Here is a 25025-nt window from a genome sequence, read left to right on the forward strand (position 1 = left end):
AAAATTTCTGATTTATTGCTCCCTTTTTTTATTATTTTTATCCGCGTTGTATTTTCGTCCAGTCGCGGGGAGACGCGATCGCGTTGAAGCGCGTCAACGGGAGTCGTAAATTCCCGTTACGATTATAATAATCGACACCACGAACAGGTCGATCCCCTTATTTCTTGTAGGATAATAGGGGTGTTTGTTATGTAATAAATCTGTAGTCTACAGTTCTATAATATATATATTTACAATAACTTACAACACTTGTTATCGCGTAGATTGTAGCGATGACGATATCCTGTTATTGGATCAGGAGTTGAGTGACTTCGTCGTGATGGAAAGTGCAGTAGTTGACTACTCGAATGTTTAGAAGAACAGTAGTTGACTTGACTGCCCGAACAGTGTTCGACTCGATTTGATATGTTGAAGAACAACATTTGACTTGACTGCCCGAAGATTTGTAGAACAGTAGTTGACTTGAGTGCTCGAAGATTTGTAGAACAGTAATAAACCCGTCTCCTACTATTAAGGAAGAAAGCTCGGTGTGGGTGTGCCATTTTGAACTAAGAACGCGGATTCGTTGTTTACATATTTCGGTAGAAAAGTGAGGGTAACGATCCGCGATGCCTATTGGTCATAGCCAATGTTAATAAATGAAGTACGAGGAGAAAGTCTCCTGCAGATGTGGCTCGTGGGTGTCCTTGTTCATGGGAAGAACCTGCTATTTCGCTAGGCAAACATCCGCTTTCTCCGTAATTAATAAGAGCGTGCAATGAACCTAAGGACTGTTTTAAGGACCATCCATAAACCGAAGATACTTATATGAATAGAGATTAAGCTAAAAAGATTCGGTTTATGGTGGTTCCTTGGGTTTATCGCGGGTCAGTGTAAGCCTTGGCGGCCGGACCATGAGGGACGTCGCACGGACCATCTCGCGCGACGTAACACGCGTTTTATTCGAAAGAATTCCGAGGAGCGTGAAAAGAGAATCGATTCGTTTCCGATTCATTTTTAATTCGGTGATTTTAATCGACGTTTCAGGCAAACAACAGCCAAATTACAGCCTCGTTGATTCAGGGATGTGTTTGTATTTCAACCAAGTTATATCGGGGTACTTGGTCAATAATTTTATTATGTATATCGCGTGATGTAGAAAACTTTGCTTGCAAACTTCGACTCACAGAATGGAAAATGAAATTCCGTTGGCCAATATTCAGCTATTCGATATTAATCGCGTTAACTACACGAGCGCTGCTCTTTGCTGTCATTCGTGTCGTCTATGCGTTTAATTCTATAGGTACGTGGCACTGGATAAATTTATATCGTTATATAATATATATGCGTGACTGGGTGCGCTTATACAAGTACATGAGCTACAAGACTGTGTGGTTATAACAAGCACAAGTGCCATCTCTACCCAAAGCAGGATGTCGTTTGACAAAGTGCTTCTCGCGTACTTCAACTACTGCTGTATTTTCCAAGTGTATTAATTTTAATCTTTCCATTTGTATCGATAAAATATCTCACAATACGTTTGTCGTTCGTACGATGTTTAGCACGAAATATTTGTTTTATCAAAAGCGATTGTTATGTCTCTTCTAAAAAAGATTCTAGATTAGATTAGATCAAATTAGCGATGCTTGTATGCAAATTTTTCTTTCTCCATCTCTTTTATTGTCGCGTTAATTTATTTATGTATATCTAACTTTTACACGATACGATTAATTTACATTTAATTGTAACTTGACAGATATAATACACGCATTTTCTTATTTTTCTCGCCATTGCACTTTTCGTTAACCGTCTGTGACACTCCTATAGCGTAAGGTCAGTTGTTTTTTTTAACCAATTAACACACACATCTATATCTCGTTCAAAGCATCGCGTAAGCATTTTACTCGCAAAGGTGTTAAGCTTCGCGCTAAAAATTATTTTTACGATTACACGTTTAAGTATATACAGTAAAGTGTTTTATTAAAAAGTAAGGCGTTTCGGCGCTTTAGGAAGAACAAATGTACAAAAACAACGATATCTATGGACAAATTGAATATTACGAGTTGTTCCATTAATCGTTGTGTAAGAGTCTCGAACAATTTAAAAAAATCTATTTTATGTATAATATATTTTAATAGTAATAAAATTAAAATAAATAAAATAACAATAAAATTATGTAACATCATTTTGTCCAACGTTTTATCGGAAAATAATGAAAACGCAGGTCGAGTATCGTTCGGTGACCACAACTGGTTCTCGCTTAGAAAACACAAATCGTGAAAAAGGAAGAGAACGTCGATTGCATTGCTCGAATGACAGACTTGTTATGAAAAGTGGTTACAGAAATATTACCACAACATTAGAATATATCTGACTGAAGGTAACGATATCGCTTGTCATCCTGAGATATGCTACGCTTTATCATAGTCTGGCAGACGGTATTAAATTTGTGACATAAACAAAAACTTTCTTTATTTCATTGCGTATCTTCGAGCGGTTTATGATTCGAATACCGCGACAAGCGCATAAAGAGAAAATAGAGCGTGAAAATTGTACCGTTATGAGATCACTCTGCGACACATTTGTATCTCGCCAGAGCTGTCAACCTCGCTTATAGATTTCCACTTTGTTATGAGAGAAAAACCAGGCAAAATTATAATTGTTTGATCCATTGTTTGGCATCTTTTCAATGAAATAAATTTAATCTTCTAAATTAATTTTATTTTCTCCTGCTATTGTTTATTGTTTTCTGATCATCTTTTCAATAAAGGACAGTTTTATTTCTCCCACGGATGGCGACACAGATTTCTCAATTTTTTTTTTTTTAGTTCATTTTCACGAGAAGTTTGTACGGTTAGATTTTATCCAATAAGACTGCTGCTCGGCTTTAAGGCATTTATCGCGGACCATTCGTCGCCGTAGAAAGCTTTCAAGGATAAAGAAGAACGTGAAGCTTGGTGAGAAAAGCTGTAGGATAGCTATGTCATGGAAAAGGAGTCGACAATTAAACAAAAAGTGCCAGTATTTTTCTAGAACAGTCCACAACGATTTGCCCTTTGCGTTCCCAGCTACCCACGTATTTTGAAAAGGACGAGTTTAAAAGCCAGATTGCACCGACATAGATATCGTAATTTATCGAAGCAGAAATTATATTCAAATTCAATTAATTTCCATTATAATGTAAATCGTGCGGCGATAGTACGTTGCCACGATAAACGAAACCGATTTAGCAATTATTTTAATCAACGACTGCATCGATACGTAAAGAAATTGCATCGATACGTAAAGAAATTACAGCGAAAAACATTATCACCGGGCTATTATTATTATTAGTTCGTAACATGGAAAAGCGTATTTCAAATAATTCTAATTTCTTTAAAAATTTCTAAAAAAGAATGGTTTAAATTTCTCAGTGACAAAAATTATAGAGGGAATGGTAGTTCGAAGATAATTCAGAACAAAGAAAATATAAATTGCCTGAAAGATAATTTACTAATTTTTGGATTAATAGTTACAAATATTTATCGGTTATCGGAAGAAGATCGAACGCTGCTATCAGGAGCAATCCGGCTACGCTTCGAATCGGAATGAAAGGCGAATAAAAAAAATACCGATCGATATCGAGTATTCTGGCCGGCACAAAGAGCGGAAAATAGCCGGGCTACCCTTTTACTTGAAAACGCGGTTTCTCTATCCCGTATGCCCCGCTTACAAATCCGTATTTACTCTCAAATTCAACAACGGGATTCTATTTGACTCTGTTTGCAGATGCTTTCTACGTTTGCAGTCACTGTGTGAAATATCTCGTTCCACCGACGCGCCAACGCCTTATTATTAATTTACGTATCTCGTCTATCCACTCCTTGCTTCGCTTTCTCACCGTGGCATCAACCATTTAACGGGTTGCCGACCTAGGAAAGCTATGTTTTATGGCGACTACGCGCTCGTTTCGCTCGCGTGAAAGAGGAGCACTTAAAAGATCAGATGCAATTAAAAACTCGCAACGGATCTGCAAATTGATCAATTTTGAAGGAAAAAAATTTAGGAACTACCTCGATGAAAGTGACGTATAGTAAGAATCAAAAATACGTATATATCATACAAAAATGAAGCGAGTATAATATTTACTTGCAGTTTTCCCTATTATAATCGATGATATAAGGCCCTGCATATTTTACATCTTTTCGAGCAATTTTTAATTCATTTTTAATTATTTATTTATATGTGTAACAGTCTTTGAATAAATTTCTTATCTTCAAGTAGTATACTCGCTTTCGACTCTCACTGTAGTATCGTGGCTGAGTATATAGCGAGTGACACTACTTAGTTTTAACGAGCACGAAGAAGTAAATAAATTTGCAGAAGATTTCGATAAGATAGATCGCAGCAAAAGTAAGTTACGTTTTAAATTACCTTGGAATAAAAATAAGGCTACATCGATATAAGACTGCTTATTCGATTTGGTTCGCTGTAAAGTTACGATCATCGACTTTACAGTCATTGGTTTCTCAGACTGGTCTCTAAGAATTAAGCGAAATCCAGGGACTGGTTCGATGAAGTTAGCAGTAGCTGATCACGCAACTGATTCTATTCGAATTTACCGAGGATAAAGAAGCAAATAAATTTGCATTCGGATTTAAAATTAAATTTACGTCGAATTCGATTTTCAAATTTCCTGCTCGACTATATAGCGACTGATTCTACTTAGCTTTTAATCGACGACAAAGGTATAAGTAAATTTGGGTTTTGGATCAAACTTTCCCTTTTCTTGTTCGTTTCGCGGTCAATTTTCTAATTTCGTCAGTCACGAGACAAATTTGACGTTTGTAATTTCCAGTAAATTGGAAAGTTATCGGCGGTCGAGCTTATCAATCCTCCGACAATTTTCCGTTTAAAGCGTTCTCTGTCGACGTATTTCGTATTTCAATCGTGTGTCACGTTTTAGGGAAAAGCGAAGGAGAAATTAAAAAAGGCTACCCGCAGTCATATGCACAGCGTAAAAAAAAGGAAACGTTTCGAAATAAAAAACCATGGAGTAGTCCTCTCGTAAAAGATTAATCCTTTTCCGGGCAAAGCTTTCGGGAGAGCTTGCCGCGCGTTCCGATTGCGAGGAACCATTTTCGAACGCATTGTACGCACACGTAGCACGCTTAAAGCAATTTGGCAGGCTTCGCGAATCGTTCGAACGTTTAAACATTTATTAATAGACGCTGCCTCACCTATTCGATCGCCAAATCCGTACACCTGTACTTTGTTTATGGAACCATCAGAGTTTCTTCGTTGCGCGCTTCGAATCGTTCACTTAGCGCTAGGAAATTTCGTTTCCTAATTTGCTTTCCTAGAATCTTGCCAGCGTATAAGTTGCTTTTGATAACGTTTATCAAAGTGGTTCTTACCTTAAAGCAATTTCTCTTTATCCTTTTGTCGTTTATTCGGACTCTGTGTTGGCTCAGCGATGGTGGAACGTTTACATGAGATAGAATTTCTTCGTGGCTAGAATAATGGTACAGATCGAGACGTAGAAAGCGATCAGCGATAAGTATTCCATTGTGTGACGAGTCAAACGCGAACATTCGAGTGTGGAAACACGGGTAACAATTCTATTAAATTCTATCAAGCAGTCGCATACGTAATGTATAAATTTGCAAATGTTTAAATGTTTCAAATTTTCAAATATTTCCATATTTCGATATCCAAATGTTCGAACGTGTAAAATTCAAATTTTCAAATGTTTCGACACTCAAATGTTTCCAATATTTCAAATATCGAAACGTTCAGATATCCCCAAAAAAGAGAAACTGTTATAGAAGCTTCCGTCACGATGTCAGTCCAGGCTGTAAGGGCAGAGAAAAAGTTGAAGAATGTAATAAGAGAGAGGCAATGGCTCTCTGTAGATAACAGCATTGGCTTTTAAATCTTTCTTGACAGAAAGAAACTTTCCTACGCTGAACAACTTGCTCAAATAACTAAAAAAACAGTTTCAGAAGAACCACTGAAGCAATTAGGCCTCTGGCTTCTGTCCCACGGTCCATCAATTTCTTAATCCTTCGAGTTCATAAATTACACAAATTGTGTAATATCCAGTGACTCGTCGTAATTCGAATTTTCACGCTGCATCACCTCCAAGTTAATCTCCTGAAATATATTGAAATTCAGATCTCGTTTCAGATGAAAGTCGATTCTTCTTACGAATTACACACGATGTCAGAAACACGCGATGCTAGCTCAGAATTCTTCACGAAGATAATTTTATCTATTCGGATAGCTGTATCGAGACACCTGTTACGTTTTATAAGAATTTTGTTCGGATTTATCTCGGAAATAAATATTATACTTACGCGTTCTTACATTTTCGTTTGCGTTATCTCACACGATGTACCGAAGAGATTTACAAATTCAGATTACCAGCGGCTACACTTGCTCTAATAGGAATGAAATTTCTGCTCGAAGTACGCACGTTGTTAATCTCAAGGATCTATCGAGAATCGACCAACCTAGTGGTTTGGTGGCTAAATTTTAGCAATTAAACCGTACTAATTAGCAACGGCGTAGTTGGTACGAATTGCGTTCCACTTTAATACAGTGGTACGTTCTGCCGTATCTGTACCGTGTTTCCGGGTTATGGTGGGAATTGCGACACAAAGCTACGTATTGCGCGGAGGCGGAATAATTTTCCAGACTTTGCAAATACAGACTATCTCCTGTTTACTTTATTTTTTTACGTTCTAGCAACATTTTAATTATAGAAACGTATGTCTTGATTAGAATTTATTTTTGGCAAAGTTTATTTTGCCAAAGTTTATTTAAACCCGTTGTAATTGAAATTTATAATAATGTTTGAAATCTATATATTTATATGTCAGTAAACAATTACGATTTATATTTATATTTATATCGTATTTATATCGAACCTTTGAACCTCCTTCTCACGATTTTCCTACCCTTAAGTTTATCACAGTGTTATTATAAATTTACTTGCGCTTTGTCGCCTTTATACTTTTGAATTTTTATTATAAATCACTCTACCCAATTTTTTGATTACAAACTCCTCTGCATTTATACCAAACATCTATTTATCGCACATTTTGTGCATTTTGCTGGATCATCAAAACTTACATTTTTTATAAACAATAAGGAAACAAAGAAATAACGAAGAAATTATTTTGCATTGATTTCAACTCAAATACTGTTTGAAGATCGACGGTTCCCTTGTCTGAAAGAACACGTCGTTTCTTAATTCACGTTTTGAGTCTGGAATTATTATACTTTCTTGCATCTGTATTTTCAAACAATCTATCGTACTTCATCGCAATCCTGATCAGGCTTATCTAATAATCACGATCTTTCGTCTTCTAACCGGCTCCTCTCTCAACCCTTCTAATCATCGTTTAAATTAAATCTGCAAGTCTCATCGAGTTTCGGATAAAAATTAGGGCAGAAAGCCGGATTTCTCCGTCTGGTTGTCTTCGTCAGGTCGATTCATGGCGCTTCGTCGATTCTATGGTCGCAAGTAGCGCACATCCGTTTGAGTTTCGCGCGAGCAGGACAAAGCCGACGACGGATATCGGCGTTTTCAGCCGCTAAACAGAACGCCTGTTGTTCGAAATGTGTCGCGAACAGCCACTCCAACAGAGACATATCGACTTTATCGCGGTTCCATTAATGCAATGCGGCCTTCTGCGATGATACCAAACGAGTTAGCGGACGAACGTGTTAATTTTGCATGCGGATGGACTCGAATGGGGTAAAATAGAACGTTAGATTTACGGATGGCGTTCTCCGGGCACCGATTACGAGAATGGAAGATTAGAACGAAATAGACTGCAACGATTTTCTTGGTTAGAAGTTAAACTAGAAAAATATTCTTCTTTTTTAAGTTGTGAAATTTTGATCGAAAGTTACGTACTTGAGTTCCACATATTTATAATAGTAAAAGAATATAAATTTCTAAATATACGTATCATCGCGATTGCAGGAAGCTCTGTTCAGGTAGCGGTAGATCACCTGATTCTATTTTTAGTATTAAGAAAGAAAGAAATTCATGAAGCGAAGATCACTGTCTTGGGAATCGGAAAATTCACTGAATTCGATTCGTAGGAGCGAAATGTCAAATACATTTTCTTTGCGAACGTTCGAGAAATATTCTGTTCAAAAGGCGAATAAAAGACATAGAATTGCAGTGTTTCGCAAGGAAGATTGGTACGTGTATTGTTATGTATAACATCGATTGGAAGGCTTGAAACGCTTTTATTTTACAAGCAGAATCGATAAAATATCGTTGATTCTTCTTGTTTTTATTCGAAAGTAGAGAGGGATTTTACGTAACTTTGTTTGGAAGGAAAATTGAACTTAAAGTTGACTATTGCTTTTCGTCTCGTTTGAAATTCAATTCGCGACGATCGATCTGACTTTTTCTTGCTTTAAACATCAGCGAATTTTTGATAGTTGGCGTTCTATGCGTAAATTATGAAACGAGTAAACTTTAAAGTATCGTGGTAACCTCGGTCAGCGAATCGATTTATTCTCTTATCGTTTATTTTCGGCAATGAAATTTACTCGTACCGTTTGGTGTTATAAAATTCTTAAAGTTCGTTATAAGTTTTAATTTTTTGTTTAGATATAAATTTTTGAAAAATTAAAACATATAACTGCTTATAGATATATCGAAATAAAATCGATCTTCTGGTTCGCTCGATATAGCATTGTTTATAAATCTGTTTAATTATTACTCAAGATTTACGTGTCTTTATCGATTATTTATTCGAATAACATTTCAAAAGATGTAATGAAAGTAAACGGTCGCAAATTAGTTATTTCCTTCCTTCGTAAAAATTACGACACAAGAATCTTATTATCCAGAAAACTATTATAACTGAACTATATGAACATATAAATAAATGTATATTTCGATGAAAACATGCTAGATAGAGATTTATTTCATCCGCTAAATATTACAACGAGTATTTCGTTTTCGAATGTTCTCTATATTTTTGATACTTGTATATATTCTATACGTATTTGCTATTCTAAAATTCCCATGGAAACAGAAACATCCACAGACAAACAAATCCACTTATTACAAACTTCTAACATCTACATGTCATCCACGCAAAACTTTCTCCAGTCGCAAACTCCGTCGACTCTAAGCCAAATAAAATTATACAGAAACGCAAGTAATCCACAACGAAAACTCTCGACGCTGCAAATTAACATTTGCACGATCAAAAGTCCAATAAATCAAAGATTTCCTTCTACGCGTTCCTAAATTTCCAACAACGGTGTTCTACGATCTCCGTCTGTGATCGCGCCCTACGTTGAGTAAATCTTGCAAGAGAGCGCGATACGAAGCGCGACGTAAACGCATTAGCAAGAGTTAACATCGTCGATCGACGCGTTTACCCTCGAGCTTTCTGACTGCGTTTATTTCCGCCACGGATTTCGTAGCCGTCTCGATTTGTCGGCAGATTACACCTGATGTCGATGGCATCGCTTTAGAGAATCCATTAACGCTTTACTGGCTGCCATTCAGAAGGTTGATTCCTTCGCAAACGTTCGACAAGGCACGGCGGGATCTTTGTGATCGAGACTCAGGGAAACGCGGCTGGTATTAAAGCTTGTCTAAGGGAGGCTCGTGCTCCAGCTTTAAGTGGAGCGCAAGACGAGCTTGTTAGCCGGCCATCAACTCGTACCTCGGCTTAATTTAAGTTGAAACTTAAGACCGAGACGGTGAAACGCGTCTAAACTGTTCCGGTCGATGCATCGGCGCCTGTTCTGACAACGGCGAAAGGACTAGTTTTTTTTTCTTTTAGAAGTACGGATAGCCGAGGATTCGTTTGAAAATTTGCACAGTGGATAAGGAGAGTAGAAGGAATTTTGAGTGTAATTTGAGGGAAAATACGAATTTTTGATGCCCGTGTGTCGTACGAAACATAATTTTAAGCTTACTTTTATAGCGGATGAAATTTGTCTCGTATAATAGACGATGAGGGATATAGAAGATATTACGTAAGATAGGCAACTTTATGCATTGATTGACGGAGAATAAAAATCTTCGGTATCTATGATTATCCAAAATGTAATTCTCATTGTTGGTTCTTGCTTTGCGCGTATAATTTCGAGAAAAAAATATGGATATTTAAGCATACATCTGTGCAAAATAAAATATTTCGGTGTACAAGATGTAACGTATAAAATGTAATCTTGACGTTAATTTTATTTGAAATTTACGCGGTAAATGACAAGGAATGAAAAATATAAGAATTTCAAACGCATACTGATCGAAAATAAAAATGTTTCATATTTACAGTGTGCGCTGTACATATATAATAATTTTAAACTATTTGTAAAATATGCACGAAGGGCTCCTGATACTTCAAATTTGTAATTTAAATAACGTATACGTTTCTCAATTACGATTGATCGTACTGATAAGCCCAAGAGGATGCTAGACGTCAGGCTGAAGCCGTTGTGTAACTGCTTCCCCTCGACTCGGTTCGAGCAGTCCGCATGCAAAATTCAGAAAACTACCTAAGAAAGTACTCATCGACCTTTTGCGTGCCTCCATTTACATTCGTAGCTCTTTGAAAAGATCTTGGAAAGAAGAACCCGTGAACTCGACGATCTTATTACACTTACTCGAGAAAAAAAAGAAAAACAACAACAGAATCGATCCGAAGCTTTGTAATTTTTTAACTTTAATCACTCGAATTTAAAATATAGCAATTTCTAAATTGAACTTAACGATTTATAAAATACAAAAGGTAGATATTCTAATGAACCGCCAAGCAAACGCAGTTGTGTTTGTCTAAAAATTTAAATATAAAATTCTGTCGTAAGTGTATTTAGTTTTCAAATTGGAAACATACAGGGTGATGCATGTAAAACAGGCCACCTGAATATCTCGGCTGTTGTCGTTGATAGAAAAAAATGTGTCAGGGCGAGCTTGCGTAGTATCGAGGGGCACATCATTTTATACAAACAGCTGTTTGGTGGGTAGACGCGTAGAGGTCACACGAAGATCGACTTCGTTTCTTTAAATGGAACGATATGTTTTTTTTTTACCTACGACCCAGTAGAACGTCTTACAACGCGTACAATGATCTATGGTTCAAGGTCATTCAAAATCACCGAAGGTCAACTGCAAGGGAAAATAATTTACTTTATGTGAGCGATCGAGTACTTATGTAATGGCGATTTATTAATGTACCAGTATACTGCTACTTTGAATGTTCAAAGCGGAGACCTTGAGCATCGATGCATGCTCTAAAGCGTTGCGAGGGGGATATCACGGCATGTCGAATTTCGTTCGTATTAATGGAGAATTTTTATTTAGGGGGAAAATTAAAGCGGCAAGTGTACAATGAAATATCGACAACCATAGAATAAACGAAAGAGCGTGTAAGACGAGCTTGCTCTGCCATTAATTCGAATGAAATTCGACATGTTGTTATATCCCTCTCTCGGTGCATGCATCGATGCTCAAGATCACCGCTTTGAACATTTAAAGTAGCAGCGTACTTGCGCATTAATAAATCGCCATTACGTAAGATGAAGTGTTCGATTGCTCGCATAAAGTACGTTATTACCCCTTGCAGTTGACCTTTGGTAACTTTGAATCATCTTAAACCATAAATCATTGCACGAGTCTTAAAACGCTCTACTAAAAGAACGTATCTTTCCATTTAAAAAACGATCTCTCCGAATTTGCATCAGATTTTGTGGCCGTCGACATCGTGCAAGCTTGGTCTGACACATTTTTTTCTATCACCGATATTACGTATAGGAAATTTACAAATTAAACGCTGTTACAACTATTCGTATACGACTGCCTAGAAAAGTATGATTTAGGACTGCCGATTGCTATATTTATGTTAGCACGTTTTTGTATGCGGTAGATTTATTTAATCCACTTTTACGTTCAGAAGTGACAAGTCTGTTTCAGGATGTTCTATGCGCTATGCGCAAGCCGCGTTCCCAATAAGCCATTATCGCGAGCAAACTCGTTGATGCACGCATACGTATAGCATGATGTGAATTCAGCTTAACTAGGTTGTAACTATCACGCTGCGATTGATATTGCCATTTTCTCGTAAGAAACATATACGTATATGCAATGGAAGTCGGATATAGTATCCCAGAATTCTCCTGTATAATTAACATCGTTGGGCTCTGATAATTAGAAAAGGTTCGAAATAATTCGTGATAGCAATTTTTATACAAAACGTTTAGCAGCTTCGTTTTTCGAAATATCAAAAGTTCGAAGTTTTAAGATCTTTGGATTTTAGAATATTCAAATATTCAAGCATTCGGTCCTTCGAATTTTTCAGTAAAACTAGTTTTTATTCTTCGTATATTTAATTAAGATTTTATAACGCTTACAAATTTTAGTCTCTACGCTTAGAAGCTGTTTCACGCGATACAGATATGTCTTGTAATGGTAGTCTGGTAAGAGCTAAACTACCTATTGGATTGCATTGTTGGAATTTTCGAACGCGGTTGTTGTTGATCGTTTGAAATTAGCATCGGATTTTTTGGTTGATACATTAGAATTCAGTTTGGAGACGCGAATAATACCTACATCGTGTAAGTACAATATCACGTACTCGTTACATATATCGAATTTGGCTCGAGGCTTCTCACGGTATCGCTTTCCCATTACTTTTTTCTGCATAATTATATCATCGAATTGTAGCGCATTAATTATTTTTTCAACAATTTAGTAACACAGAATTTTAGAAATTCAATAATTATTTCTCTACGTTAAAGAAATCATGGTAAAAACTTTTACGAATATAATACGCAATTTTGATGTATTTTTTGTTAATTAAATCGTTAAGTAGCAATAATAATGTAGTGACAATTTTTTAAATAAAATTTGTGTTAAATATAAAAACGACAAATAAATAAATAGGCAAACGAGCAAACCAACAAAGGTTAAGATAAATTTAAGTTTCTTAATAAATTAAACATTTTTTTTATTTGGTTGACATGACCAGCCTAATTTAAGTTAGACGACGTTTCACATTCAGGTAAAATCAAATGTCGGATGACTTTTACGTTTGCCGTGGTCCAATCTCGTTAATTTCCCCGCCAATCTCAGACGCGTGAAACCGATTCAACGGCGTTGCAATATTATTAGCGAAATAGCTGACTACGCATATCGATCGACCGTTTCTGCGCTGAAATCCCGTAACTGCGCATTTCGCAGGACCACACGTGGATATCGACTTTTACTTCGTAACGCTTCTCTGGCGACGACAGTCTGTATTCAATTACGACCAAGCAATTCCACCATCGTTAAACGTTTGATGGCCCCATTTATAACAGATACCGCACTAAATTCTCAAACAATTTGCTAGAATTTCCAATTCAAACATTTTTCAAATCTTTAATTCTTTTTATTCTGTAATCCTGTAGTCACAAGCGATTTTTAATTCGACCGAGGGTGACGATCAACGATTAATAACGAATCAAGAGCTAATACATGCAATGGATATTGTTTTTTTGGATATCACTGCTATCGTCATATTCTAAATCAGAAAGAATTTTTATTTCGTCCTTTCTCCTTCATCCGGTTCGACGATTAATTTTGCAAATGTAACTGGATCTATATCGAAGCAAAGGTACAAGTAAATAGTAATCGAATACTTTTCTCAGAAGCGAGTCATTACAATAATCGCGAAGATTGCATAATAATATGAGCTCTACCAATTAATGAAATTAGGTGTCAGTAATATTACGAGATTTAATTAACGTGTAATTAGAATCTCATAAATTCTCACGAATTTTTATGTCAATAGTAATTTTTATCGACAAACTAATGAACTACAAGCTAACGAATAAAAATATTTTAATTTTTCATTGATGAACCTCTTTTCGCTTTATGTTTCGTATTGATGATAAGACACCTTGAATTTCCACGTATTAATCGAAAATTAACAACTTTGAATTTGACGTACCGAAGCCAACGTTACTCTTATTGGGCCAGTGCTTCGCGAAGGCAGTCCTCCGTTTAATTTCGCTATGTCCATTTGTCATAGACGTCCGCAATTCAATCTACGAATTGCTCGCTGACTTGCATATTGTTCCGATACATGTTTCAAGCGTATTTTTAGATACACGCTCGAACGAAACAGGAAGAGATATGGTCGAGCACGATCAGCTTCGCTTGACAAGTAGGCTTAACCTCGTGTAAGCACGCTTACGTACTATCTTGTACTACTTTCCCCGAAGATTTCTTCAAGATATATGGCAATTTTTAAATTTATTCGTACGAAGTGTAATTTAAATTATTCAAGCCTCTCCCTTGTTTCTATAAAGCATATTTATTTTAGATTTAAGATTAAAGGGAATCTCGGGATGAATAGTTTATGGAAAAAGATTTAAAGATAGAATTTCAGAATAGTTTACCTATAAATACGTAGTAGATTGAGTTTGCGAATAGTTTTGATATTTTAATTATTGGTTATTGCGATATTTAATTGCCCTTTAATTATATATTAAAGGAGATAGCAAAGTTTAAATTTGATACTCGGGACATAGAGAAGGCTATATTCGATTAATTTAATCGATTAAACAGTAGTTTGCTAGAAAAGAATTTGATAGATTAACAATATGAAACAATTTATTCCAGGAGTGCTAAAAACGAAATAGTTGGCAAGCTAAAAATGGTAAGCTATTTGTTCAGGTGTATAAGAAGAAAGGAACTAAACGACGAAAGTAAAATACACGTGGATTTCCTATAGACGAATGTAGGTCATCGATGTTGAAAGCATACATATATTCTCTTTCTTAAACGACTCAAGGTTGAACGATAAAAATTTAAATTTCCGTAATCGCGTATGTGCAGTTAATTCTCATTGAAAAAGAAAAGATACGAATAAATATAAAGAGTAATAGACGCATATATATACGGTGATCTTTCTTTTCGTAAAATATGTATCTATTTCCTTGAATTCTTTTCGCAGCATCGAACACACGCGCATGGTCGTGACCCAAAAATTCTGCGCCAGGAATCATGTATTTTTATCATTTCATTTATTTGCAAATAAACGGAAAGAATGAATTCCATTTCGTTAGATAAACCAATAACCTCATGAATATGTAATGGTATTTCAAGCACTCGCATCGTAAACGAGAAACATTTATTTACTTATTTGTGCCGCGTCTTTTTCTTTTTTTTTTTCATTACAAATCATAAAATAATACTATCAACCTTGATGATTTTCACGAGCTCGATGTTGCAATTTTATCGAACGATATTTGCCATTTTAATGATTCACGAAAGTTTAAACGAGCGTTTAAACTTTCAAGATTCTATCGATCGTGCTTTGAAGGTTGGGACATTTGTATAATAAATTGTACCTGGTTGATACAACATCAAATTTGAGATTTCGCGTGGATAAGATTTTAGCAAACGATATAATACTAACGTAACGATACGTAACTACATGTTAATTTATTTTTCGCTTTCTCAATTCATAAAACCTAATTACTTCCTGTCAATGAATGCATTCTTTAAAAAACGGAGATTCACTGATACACTGATCCGGCTCGTACCCCTCGATCGTTTCAATCGTTTCAAACAACAGAGTAGTAGTTGAACATCTGTAGGTATTCTAGTTCTATCGATTCACGGAAATGTTAATTTTCTGGATACTTTTGTCCCTTCCGCGTAATTTAATCCTTGCTTTCCAAGCACAATCCCGAAGGGAGCGGTTCAATTGCTTTCGTTTCCAACGACGAGGAACGCGCTAAAATTCTGCTCTACCATACCCAATCGTACAGTTGCACGGAGAATGTGATTTTTCCATTTCAGATACGTTTTTTCTCTTACGATAAACTTTCGATCGTACAGTTTTCTCGGAATGATTATCTTTAGCGATCCATTTTTTGTAGAAATTCTGTCTAAACAATATACGACAAGCATTTCTTAATTATTATTAATTACTCGAGCTAAATTGTCAAAATTCACGCATTAATATGAGTCATCGAATTTTAGTATTCTACATAGAATAACAATTAGTGTAAATATTACAGATTTCCAGAAATTCTATTCGAACGGTTTATAAGTATTTCCGCATTGTTGTTAACGTTTCGAGGTAAAAGCAGAAGATTCGCACGTTGATATAGACCGTCAGTTTGCAATATAATAATATTTCGTTTCACTGCGATAAACAGACAATTAGTTTCTTCCAGAATCTCTTTTCATGTAGAATTATAATATTTATATCTCGGCGATGAATGTAATTTTTACTACGACTCTTTCCAATAACGCCATTTCTTCTTTTTCATATTGCAGGTGTCATTAACAGGGGCGACTCTTTCAGAAGAAGAAGATCAAGGTCGAACTCTTTGGCACCTGCGGAACAAGATGGCGAGGAAAAACGTTCCGTGCCTGCGAAAGAGATCAGCTCGTATACAGTGGCGATACTGGGTGCAAGGGGTGTCGGGAAAACCGCCCTGATCAGCCAATTTATGACCAGCGAGTGTATAAACGCGTACGACAGACAGAAAGGTAACGTAACATCGTGTTTTTCAAGCACTCGTATCTGCTGCTCGTAAAGCAAGCGAGTCGTGTTTAACATACGAAACTGAAAATACTGGCCAACTTGACGAAAGTGAAATAAATTGCGTCAGCGAATGTATCTACGTAACAGCGACGGTGAATCTGAGGGATAATTTGAGATTCGATGTTTGATGAAAATTTGTAACTTTGTTCGAATATTAGTAATTACAGAAAATAATTAAACGACTGAAAAACTTCCTTATCGCTTTTGCTTCGTTTCTCTTTTATTTCGAATAAGTCGTAAAATGGATATTTTAAGGAAAAAAAACAAATCTACGACCGTACACATTCTATAAATATCGAATATTTCTACATAGGTTAGTTGTTTCTAAGAAAACAAATATTTTTCTAAAATCCGTTTAATCGAAAGTCACGTGCCTGAGATTTTATTACGTTTTATAATGTTATGTTCGACGGTAGTTAATCTATACTAGTCTCATAGATTTTATATTTCCGACGTGTAAAATTCTTTGAATAACTCTCGATGTAATTCTATTCATGGAATATTCTTACATTCGAGATATTTCACATCCTCTTATACGTATACTCTGGAAATTCAGAATAACGTAACTCTGTTATCAACTTTTATCATTTTTGTTCCCAAGAACTTACAACGTAAAAATATGTTCAGAATACCAAACGAAATATCAGAATTATTATTAAGAATTATTCTTAAATTTTCCAATATGACACATATCTAACAAAATCCTAAATATCTTCTCCGTACTTTTTCTTTACGAACCTCGAATTGCGTCTGAAAACGAGCCAATTCTCAAACCTTCGAACCATAGGATGCTAGTTAACCGTCTTCCCAGAAACACTCCATTCTCCGTTCTTCGGTTCTCAGACCCTTGGGTTTCTCGTTTTTCCAATTTTCTTCCGCTTTCTTCGCCGTTTTCATCAATCCTTCCTCCCACTGCTAGTTACCCTCGAGTTTCACGGTCATTGATGAGCCGAGCAAGCCTTTGTTCGGTTCCTTTCCTATCTGATTGATTTGCCACGGGGAAATACGTAGAAACAAGTACGAGAAGAATCCCAAACTGATTTCAACTATCGCGTATTATGAGCACAAAAGATACGTTAATATATAATAAGAAATAAAATTTTATTGAAATTTAATGAAATCGCTAAAAGAAGAACGCTTCGATTTATTCTATCGATTCACGATGTTATTTGAAATAGCATGTGTCAGGATAACTAGAGAATGTATCTGATGAAAGTTGTTCCAAGCCATCAAAGATAGTGGAACATTTCTCACAGCAATATATAGTTTTTTTTTTTTATTTTATTTTGGTTATTTTACAATTTGTCCTTATGGACATTTGGTAAAGTGTTATATCTTGTTGGTGAAGAAAAAAAAAAAAATAAAATAAAAATAAATATAGCATGTGGGTGGCTACCCCCAGCGGGGTGCCAGCTTCGTTTTTTTCTAAGTTATATCTTTTATGTGCAATATATAGTGGTTGACAAAACTAAATGGACAGGTAGTAGATATTAGTGAAGCTTATTTGGACTAGTATTGATATCTTACGTATATTTAAATTTTATTTATTATTGTAAAGATATGGGAGGGATTCGGAAATACAAATAATTTACTTTACTCAGCACACAACAGTTATACATGTATCTTGTACTCTGAAGACCTCGTAAACCTACTCGCACGCACGCTTGTTGTCAACCGACTCCTTCACATGCTTCTAAACGACCGCCAATCGTCTTTTGTTCCAACTAAGGCCTGGACACCCTCTGACGCTTACATACACATTCACATGTACAGTGTAAATTATATATCCTTAGAGACTCCTAGAATCTCTGCTGGAACAGAATCCTGCTAAAATCTCAGGAAAATCCTGCGTATAGTCTTTATATTCGTTGGTGAGTGATACGATGAAAACATGATTGACATCGCGATCTATTCTGCTCGTCAGCCTTCAGATGGTTGTGAAGCCGGGAAGTGGATAATTCGCAGACTTAATGAAAGCTTCGACTGGCAGCTTTAACTCGAGAATCGCTGTATAACGTCGTTATAGAATATTTCAGTTTGGTCTAGCACCTGGGTCCCTAATCCATTTAATTTTTATTGAACATTTTATACATTTATTTACTTTAATACGGCTACATTGCCGTATCAGATACAAACGAATTTAAGTTAAGGGTTTAAGTTGTTTGTTTCAAGACAGAGATTCACGTCGGACAGCTATTGTGATTTTTTAATCTGACAGTCGTCAGTGTTTTTGAATAAATGCTAAATACAAGTATTTAAGTATCGCGTCTTTTTAAAATTCTCGCGATACACCTGTAGATCTCTCGTCGCACACTGGTTGAAAATCTCCGATCCTTTTATGTTAGAATTCAATCTTAAAGTTAAGATTAATAATCTGTGGAAGACACGATGTTTGTGTTAAAATAATGTTCAGTGATATTTATTAAACAGAACTACAGAACCAAATGTGTATGAGCGAGTGATATAATTAACAACGTATGGAAGAATTGTTGGTCAGTTACTCTCAGACTAGACGTAGGTAGTGACCCATGATCCCTTAAATATTTTGAACCCCACTCTCTATACAGTAATGAGAGTATGACCTGTGTTAGTGTCCTGTTCAAATGCCTGTGTGGGTGCCTGTGTAAGAGTATTGTGCCTATGCGTGTAATATCGTTGTATTCCAAAATTTTACATTTTCAACAATAAAATGATACGCTCACGAGCGCTCTATCGTCAGAAATAATAATCTACCAAATTACGCAACGTCAGTCTCTCAAAATCTAAGTAACGATCGTTTCACTCGGTTTCATTGGCTCTAAATCGCGCTCCGAATTGAAATCGCGAATTTTGACCTCGCTCACTCCGTTTTGAAGCAACGAACCGTGTCGGTTTCCGTTTTCCCACCGATTGTATATAACTGTTGGCGGGCGTCGGCGACCTTTTTCCCTCGTTTCGTTCAACGCTCGCTCGGAGAAGCCACAATGGCGATGACAATGCGCCAGACGAACGTAGCTCGATTTCAGACTGCTTCTCGGTTATGCATAGCTTTATTTTTGGCTTTCGCGATGAAACGCCTGGTAACGAACCGGAGTTGACCACGCGATCGAGAAAGCGAATTCGCTCGTTGATACGGCTTTTAGAAAGGAAATGTCAAGAAGGATGAATGGATTTAGCGGTAGATGATAGCAGCAAGCTACTTGTTATCGTACATCATTTTGCTTTTGGATGGAAAGGGTCGGGAGTGGCGAAAATGTTGGATCGTCGCCGTTCGTCTTGGTCAATTAAGGGGAGGACGAGTTCGTGAATTTTCATCGTAGTACGTCAAATTTGTTGTTTTATAGGTAGAAGGGTGTGTTTGTTCGACACTGTTGAAGTGGATTCTCTAGTGTTTAGTTTCCTTAGTTCTCGAAGCCGTTGAGTCTTGTTTAGCACTAAATCAATTTGAAGGGCCACTCAGCTTCGCAACTTTTTCTAGGAACATGCCTTGCTCAAATGGGGCAGCGGGGTACAGACAGGCCAGTTTTTCGTAATTAAATAAATACTCATAGGCCCATGGCTTTGCAATTTTCTTGCAAAGTAACGCTGCCAGCGTGCGGATCTGAACTAGCATACACGTTGTACTTATACTTAAACTTACTTAAATATATTTCTATTATACATTCATCCACGCATTTCCTTTTTTAATTCCGAGATAAAACTTCAACAGGTACGTTTGTTGATATTAAATTGAAATTAAACGACGAAGTAATTATTTATTCGGATAAAGGGGTAGAAATATGTGATATTAAACCTGTAATGGGACGATGTTCTTCTTTTATATGTTTTAGAATGCTTCGATAATTGTAACAATTAAATTATTTTTATGGATATAAATAGAATTTTCTACCGTGTGTAAAATTTAGCGTGAGATTTGATAAACGAAACGCTGATTGATCAGCGTATGTATTTGTGTAACTTTTTGAAATTAAACTATCGTAAATTACGTTTTAGTTTGTTCGAGTTATACTTAAATTATAATTAATGTATTTCGAAATTAGTATCATTGGTTATTAAGAAAATTTATTGAATTTATCGAATTAATACATTCTCGATATAATACACAACGAATTAACATGTTCACTGTTATTGACATATACGTCACGTCCATTCAATAATCCAATTACACAATGTTGCCAGCGCAACTATTTTGTTTTTCGGTTTAAGCATTTGGACGAAAAGACTGTCTATTGAGATAAGCGTTATCGGTTAGAATAAATATTTTTCTGACGAAAAGAAGTATGCGAATCCAGATACTAAGCAGCTATTCAGGTATCGATCATTAACGATTCCATTGTTTCGCTAAGGAAGTTACACGTATGAACAAAAGGTTCGGACAGCGCGAAAGAAATATTATTATCGTTATATGTTTCTATAAATTTGAGACTACATCCTGGAAAAGAAAATGTTCAAAAGAAATAACGTAGGTTCGATGGTCTACTTCGTTTCAGTTTCCAATACAGACTAATGAAAGTCAAAGCGAAGCCGCGACAAGGTTGCGAGAAACGACATTTGTACCGTCTTTTACAAGCAACTGCGTCTCGTCAGGGCAATCGTTCGATGTTTTTCTAAGCTCGTGCGCGGTCAACCGAAAAACGAGTCATCGACTGCGAGACCAACGTGAATCATCGACTTTATTTTGCATGAGAGTTTGCTGGCAAGTGTGTCGATGGCCCAACGCACGACGGACACTATCTTCTACTCTATTTCATTTCGCGGTGCCAGTGTGCAACTCGGCATCGAGCGTTTCCACCACGGAAATATCCGCGTGTCGCAATCTCCGCGTAATCACAAGCGGCGTCGAAAATAGAAATTACGAATTTTTCGGGCGATCCCCGCGTATCAATTTCGTCAACCACGATCGTTCCGACGAAATATGAATTTCGTCTTGTTAGTCGCGTTCTAGTAAAATAATATCTCCGATTTGACTCTCTCGTGGATCTGTTTACGTTAAACTTAAGATATTCGTCGTATCTTTACACTTGCTTTTCCCAATTTCACAGAAGTTGAAAGTTAAATCTCTAATTTCTCAGTTTTCCTTTTCCTCGATTGATCGAGTGAAAAAAAAATTTAAGGAACGTAGAATCGTTTCGATTTCACTTGAGAACTAAATTTAGGGTTATTTAAGTAGTATAATATATTTATATTTATTTATATCTTGACACGTTTCGAGATTCGTTTAGGCGTTTAAGTTTAAGTTTATCAAAATGTGTATACGTATCGTCTCGTTAGGTTACTGGATTTCGAATTATAGTAGGTTTAATAGGAATATTTCTCTTGCACGGTCTTCTCTCTGGAATTACCAAATCCAGACTTATTCCGTTCTACATACGTTTCAGTTACTTAGTCTGTAGGGATTTTACATCGGTGGTCATTGCGAAATACGATATTCGCCACTTCGCCGCACCCTCGTTACGTTTCGATACATTTGAGGGAACAATTTAAAACGCTCGCGAATTCGTGAGAAATAAAATAACATACAGCAAATCCTATTAATCCTACGGGATTTCCATAAAAAATGATGTACGTAACATACTTTTTAATGGTAAAGAAAAATTTCAAATTCGATACACGACACGCTCTACTTCCACCTTACTTGCTTATTTTATCACATTCGAGTATCGAACGATTTAACAATTTTTATGATTTTTTCTAATTAAAATATTGTCTCTATAATAGATAGATAAAAAGAAGATCGCGTATTAGATAAAGAAAAGGAATTCTGGTCGTTCTGGAATTAATAGCAATATCTGAGTTAAAATCGTATCTGACAATAGAGAAAAGATAGTGAAAGCATGAAACTCGCTGAAATATCGGCGGTTGACTATAATAGACCCACAATAGAAGTCGGCAGGATCTGTTCTCGATTCAGGTGTCTCGAAATAGATCGCTTGACGAAAATAAGCGAGATGGTTTATAGTTCTGACAGACTGGTCTTCGTTCGTATCCGATTAACAGCCCTTGGCCAAGAAAAGCCGTTTTACACGAGAAAGCTGCTACGTGGCTGTAAACGTGTACGCTCGGACCCGATCTAACGCGTTAGCCAACGGGAAAATCGGCTGTGCGTGCATCGTTCCATTCTTTTACAAATAATCCGAGTACGATTTCAACGATTTACACGTTACGGCTAGCGGCTCGTTAAACCTCGCTGGTTTACGTAAGAATCCACCTTCTGTTTCGATTCCGTCCGATAGGAAAGACAAGAGTCGATCTTCTTCGATGAAACGAACAGTGTGGCGATCCTGTAAATACATCGATCGTAGTTGGATCGGTTACGAATTGATATGTTTAAGTGATATAGCTCGTCGTATAGCGTTTGCGTACTAATTAATTAGGCCCAAGCAAATTAAATTTCTTATCGTTTAGTAGTACTTTGATATTGCGAGAATGAAATCGTACGTGCTATATGAAACATTTTGAAACGTTAACAGTGTAATGAGATGCGACTGTAAACTTTAAACTAGTTTGGAAATATATAACGTAGAAATTACAAAATATTCATTGCAAATATATATTTAGTAGAAAAATTAGCCTACAGCATGAACGATCGTTTTAAGCATATAATAAGTGTCAAATATGATTCTATCGAGTATCAAAGATTACCGATAAAACGAATAATTGATCTCTGAAGAATGTACGTCTACACTAAATATCTTTTTTGTGTACATCTTTAGTTTTTTCATATATAATCGTGATATCTGTCATTTGTTACCATGCTAACGAAATTTCAGAATGTTTCATGTGACACACATAATATATCAACGAATACGAATGATTTTAATTTCGCAAAGGCAACTTTAAACGTAATAAACGTACAAAATTTTCTGAAAAATGGTCGTCTTTCCAGTTTGCTAACGTTTTAAAAAATCTCACGGCATCAGATAGGACTAAAAATTTTAAAAATTTGGCGGTATTCGTAAAAAGCGTAAAATAAGTTACTAAAATACAGTTACTATAAAATTATCATATTAAAATTTAATTACTACAATTATCTTTCCGGTATTTTTTATCTTGTCACTGTGGAGAGGAAGCTTAATTAGAAATTAAAAAGATTCACAATCTGTTAATTTACTTTGGTTTTCCTCGAAAATTGAGCTTTTAACGTAGAATTTTTTCTCCAGCGGAACGAATCCTTTTCTCTTTTGCCAATTCTACGTTCTACGCAACGAAAAATGCATCCTAATATAATATCCATAGAAATGATATCAAGCTGGCACAAATTATGCACCATGAGAATGTTGTTGACAGCATGAATATGTTTGTCCACGTAATCTTCAGAGCGTATTTTCCCTAATGGCGTGACATTTACGCAGACAATGAAGTAGAGGCAGCTTATACAACACGGCTATGGATATTCAAACGTAAGGGTAGGCCAATAGGCCAGGAAATTGTTAGGAGAAAAATATGCGAAGAATGATCTATATTTACGGTAACCTATATGGTGACATTAATTTTACCAGCTTTGTGTATTTTTTAAGTTAATTTTCTATACTTCCATAGATAAAGAACGATATCAAACATGGTATAGATTATTATCGTGCACGTTGCTCGTTATAATACTTGCAGCGTGAAGAGTATCTCTATTTACGTTCTAGTACTTTATATTCAGAAAGATATATAAATTTGCATAAATACTCTTAATTTATTGATTACTCTGAACCTACCTGGATCGTTTTTTCGATATTCTTCCTCTTCGGATATCAAAGTAAAATCCCAATTTTTCTCGTCATACCGTCATTTCCATCTTCGGATCCTACTTCACGCTCTATATCCTAATCGATCACCGCCAAGCAGAAGCTACACCAACGATCCTGGAAATTCCAACTATTCTCTTCGCTCGTCACCAATCATCGTTTTCGGATATTTCTAATCTTCCGTTTGCGTGACCAGTGATCACAACGAAAGTGAAGTTGCTTTCAAGGGGTGTAACAACACTGAGATTGTTTTTTTTTTGAGACGCTACGAACAACGGAGGAACTTGCAGAGCTTTCTGGGTCGAGGAGGCAGGCCAGTCCGTCCAGGCGACGTGAAATATCGTCGTGACACCCTGTTTGCTTTTCACCTGCTGTAACAGATACAGCTCTTCGCCACGATTACGCTATACAACTAACGCCGGTCTCGAGCATCTATTTCACTCGGCCATGACGTTATCGGGAAATTGCCTGCGAGTCGTTCTTCCATCACGTTCATTCGCTGGCTATTTATAGTGACAAACGGTTTCTTTGGACTTTCCGAAAGGATTTGGATTAAAAAGCTCGCGTCTGTCCGCGTCTTATTAAAATTGTTCTCGTCGCAGATTTTATTTCTCTTCGCTGCAGAAGAAGCTTCGTCCTTCCTCCATCGAAAATCTCGATTCTTCGTTCTTGGTTTTTAATTTATCTTTTATTGTTATCCTTCTTTCCTTCGAGACGATTTCACTGTGGCTCCTCGCGTTTCAATGACAATTTTTACATAGAC

At 36.3% G+C, this 25025-nt stretch overlaps 1 protein-coding gene across 4 annotated transcripts in view; it reads left to right on the forward strand.

Moving 5' to 3' along the window:
- Window positions 1-25025, forward strand: part of LOC132904648 (GTP-binding protein RAD) — an 83013-nt gene that overhangs the window by 36883 nt on the left and 21105 nt on the right. For all 4 annotated transcript variants that reach the window (XM_060955325.1, XM_060955326.1, XM_060955327.1 and 1 more), the window contains exon 4: window positions 16280-16495. In XM_060955325.1, coding sequence (XP_060811308.1) covers window positions 16280-16495 — 216 coding nt within the window. The remainder of the gene's footprint in view (window positions 1-16279; window positions 16496-25025) is intronic.

The sequence above is a fragment of the Bombus pascuorum genome, chromosome 2 (genome assembly GCF_905332965.1).
Source record: "Bombus pascuorum chromosome 2, iyBomPasc1.1, whole genome shotgun sequence".
Taxonomy (NCBI): domain Eukaryota; kingdom Metazoa; phylum Arthropoda; class Insecta; order Hymenoptera; family Apidae; genus Bombus; species Bombus pascuorum.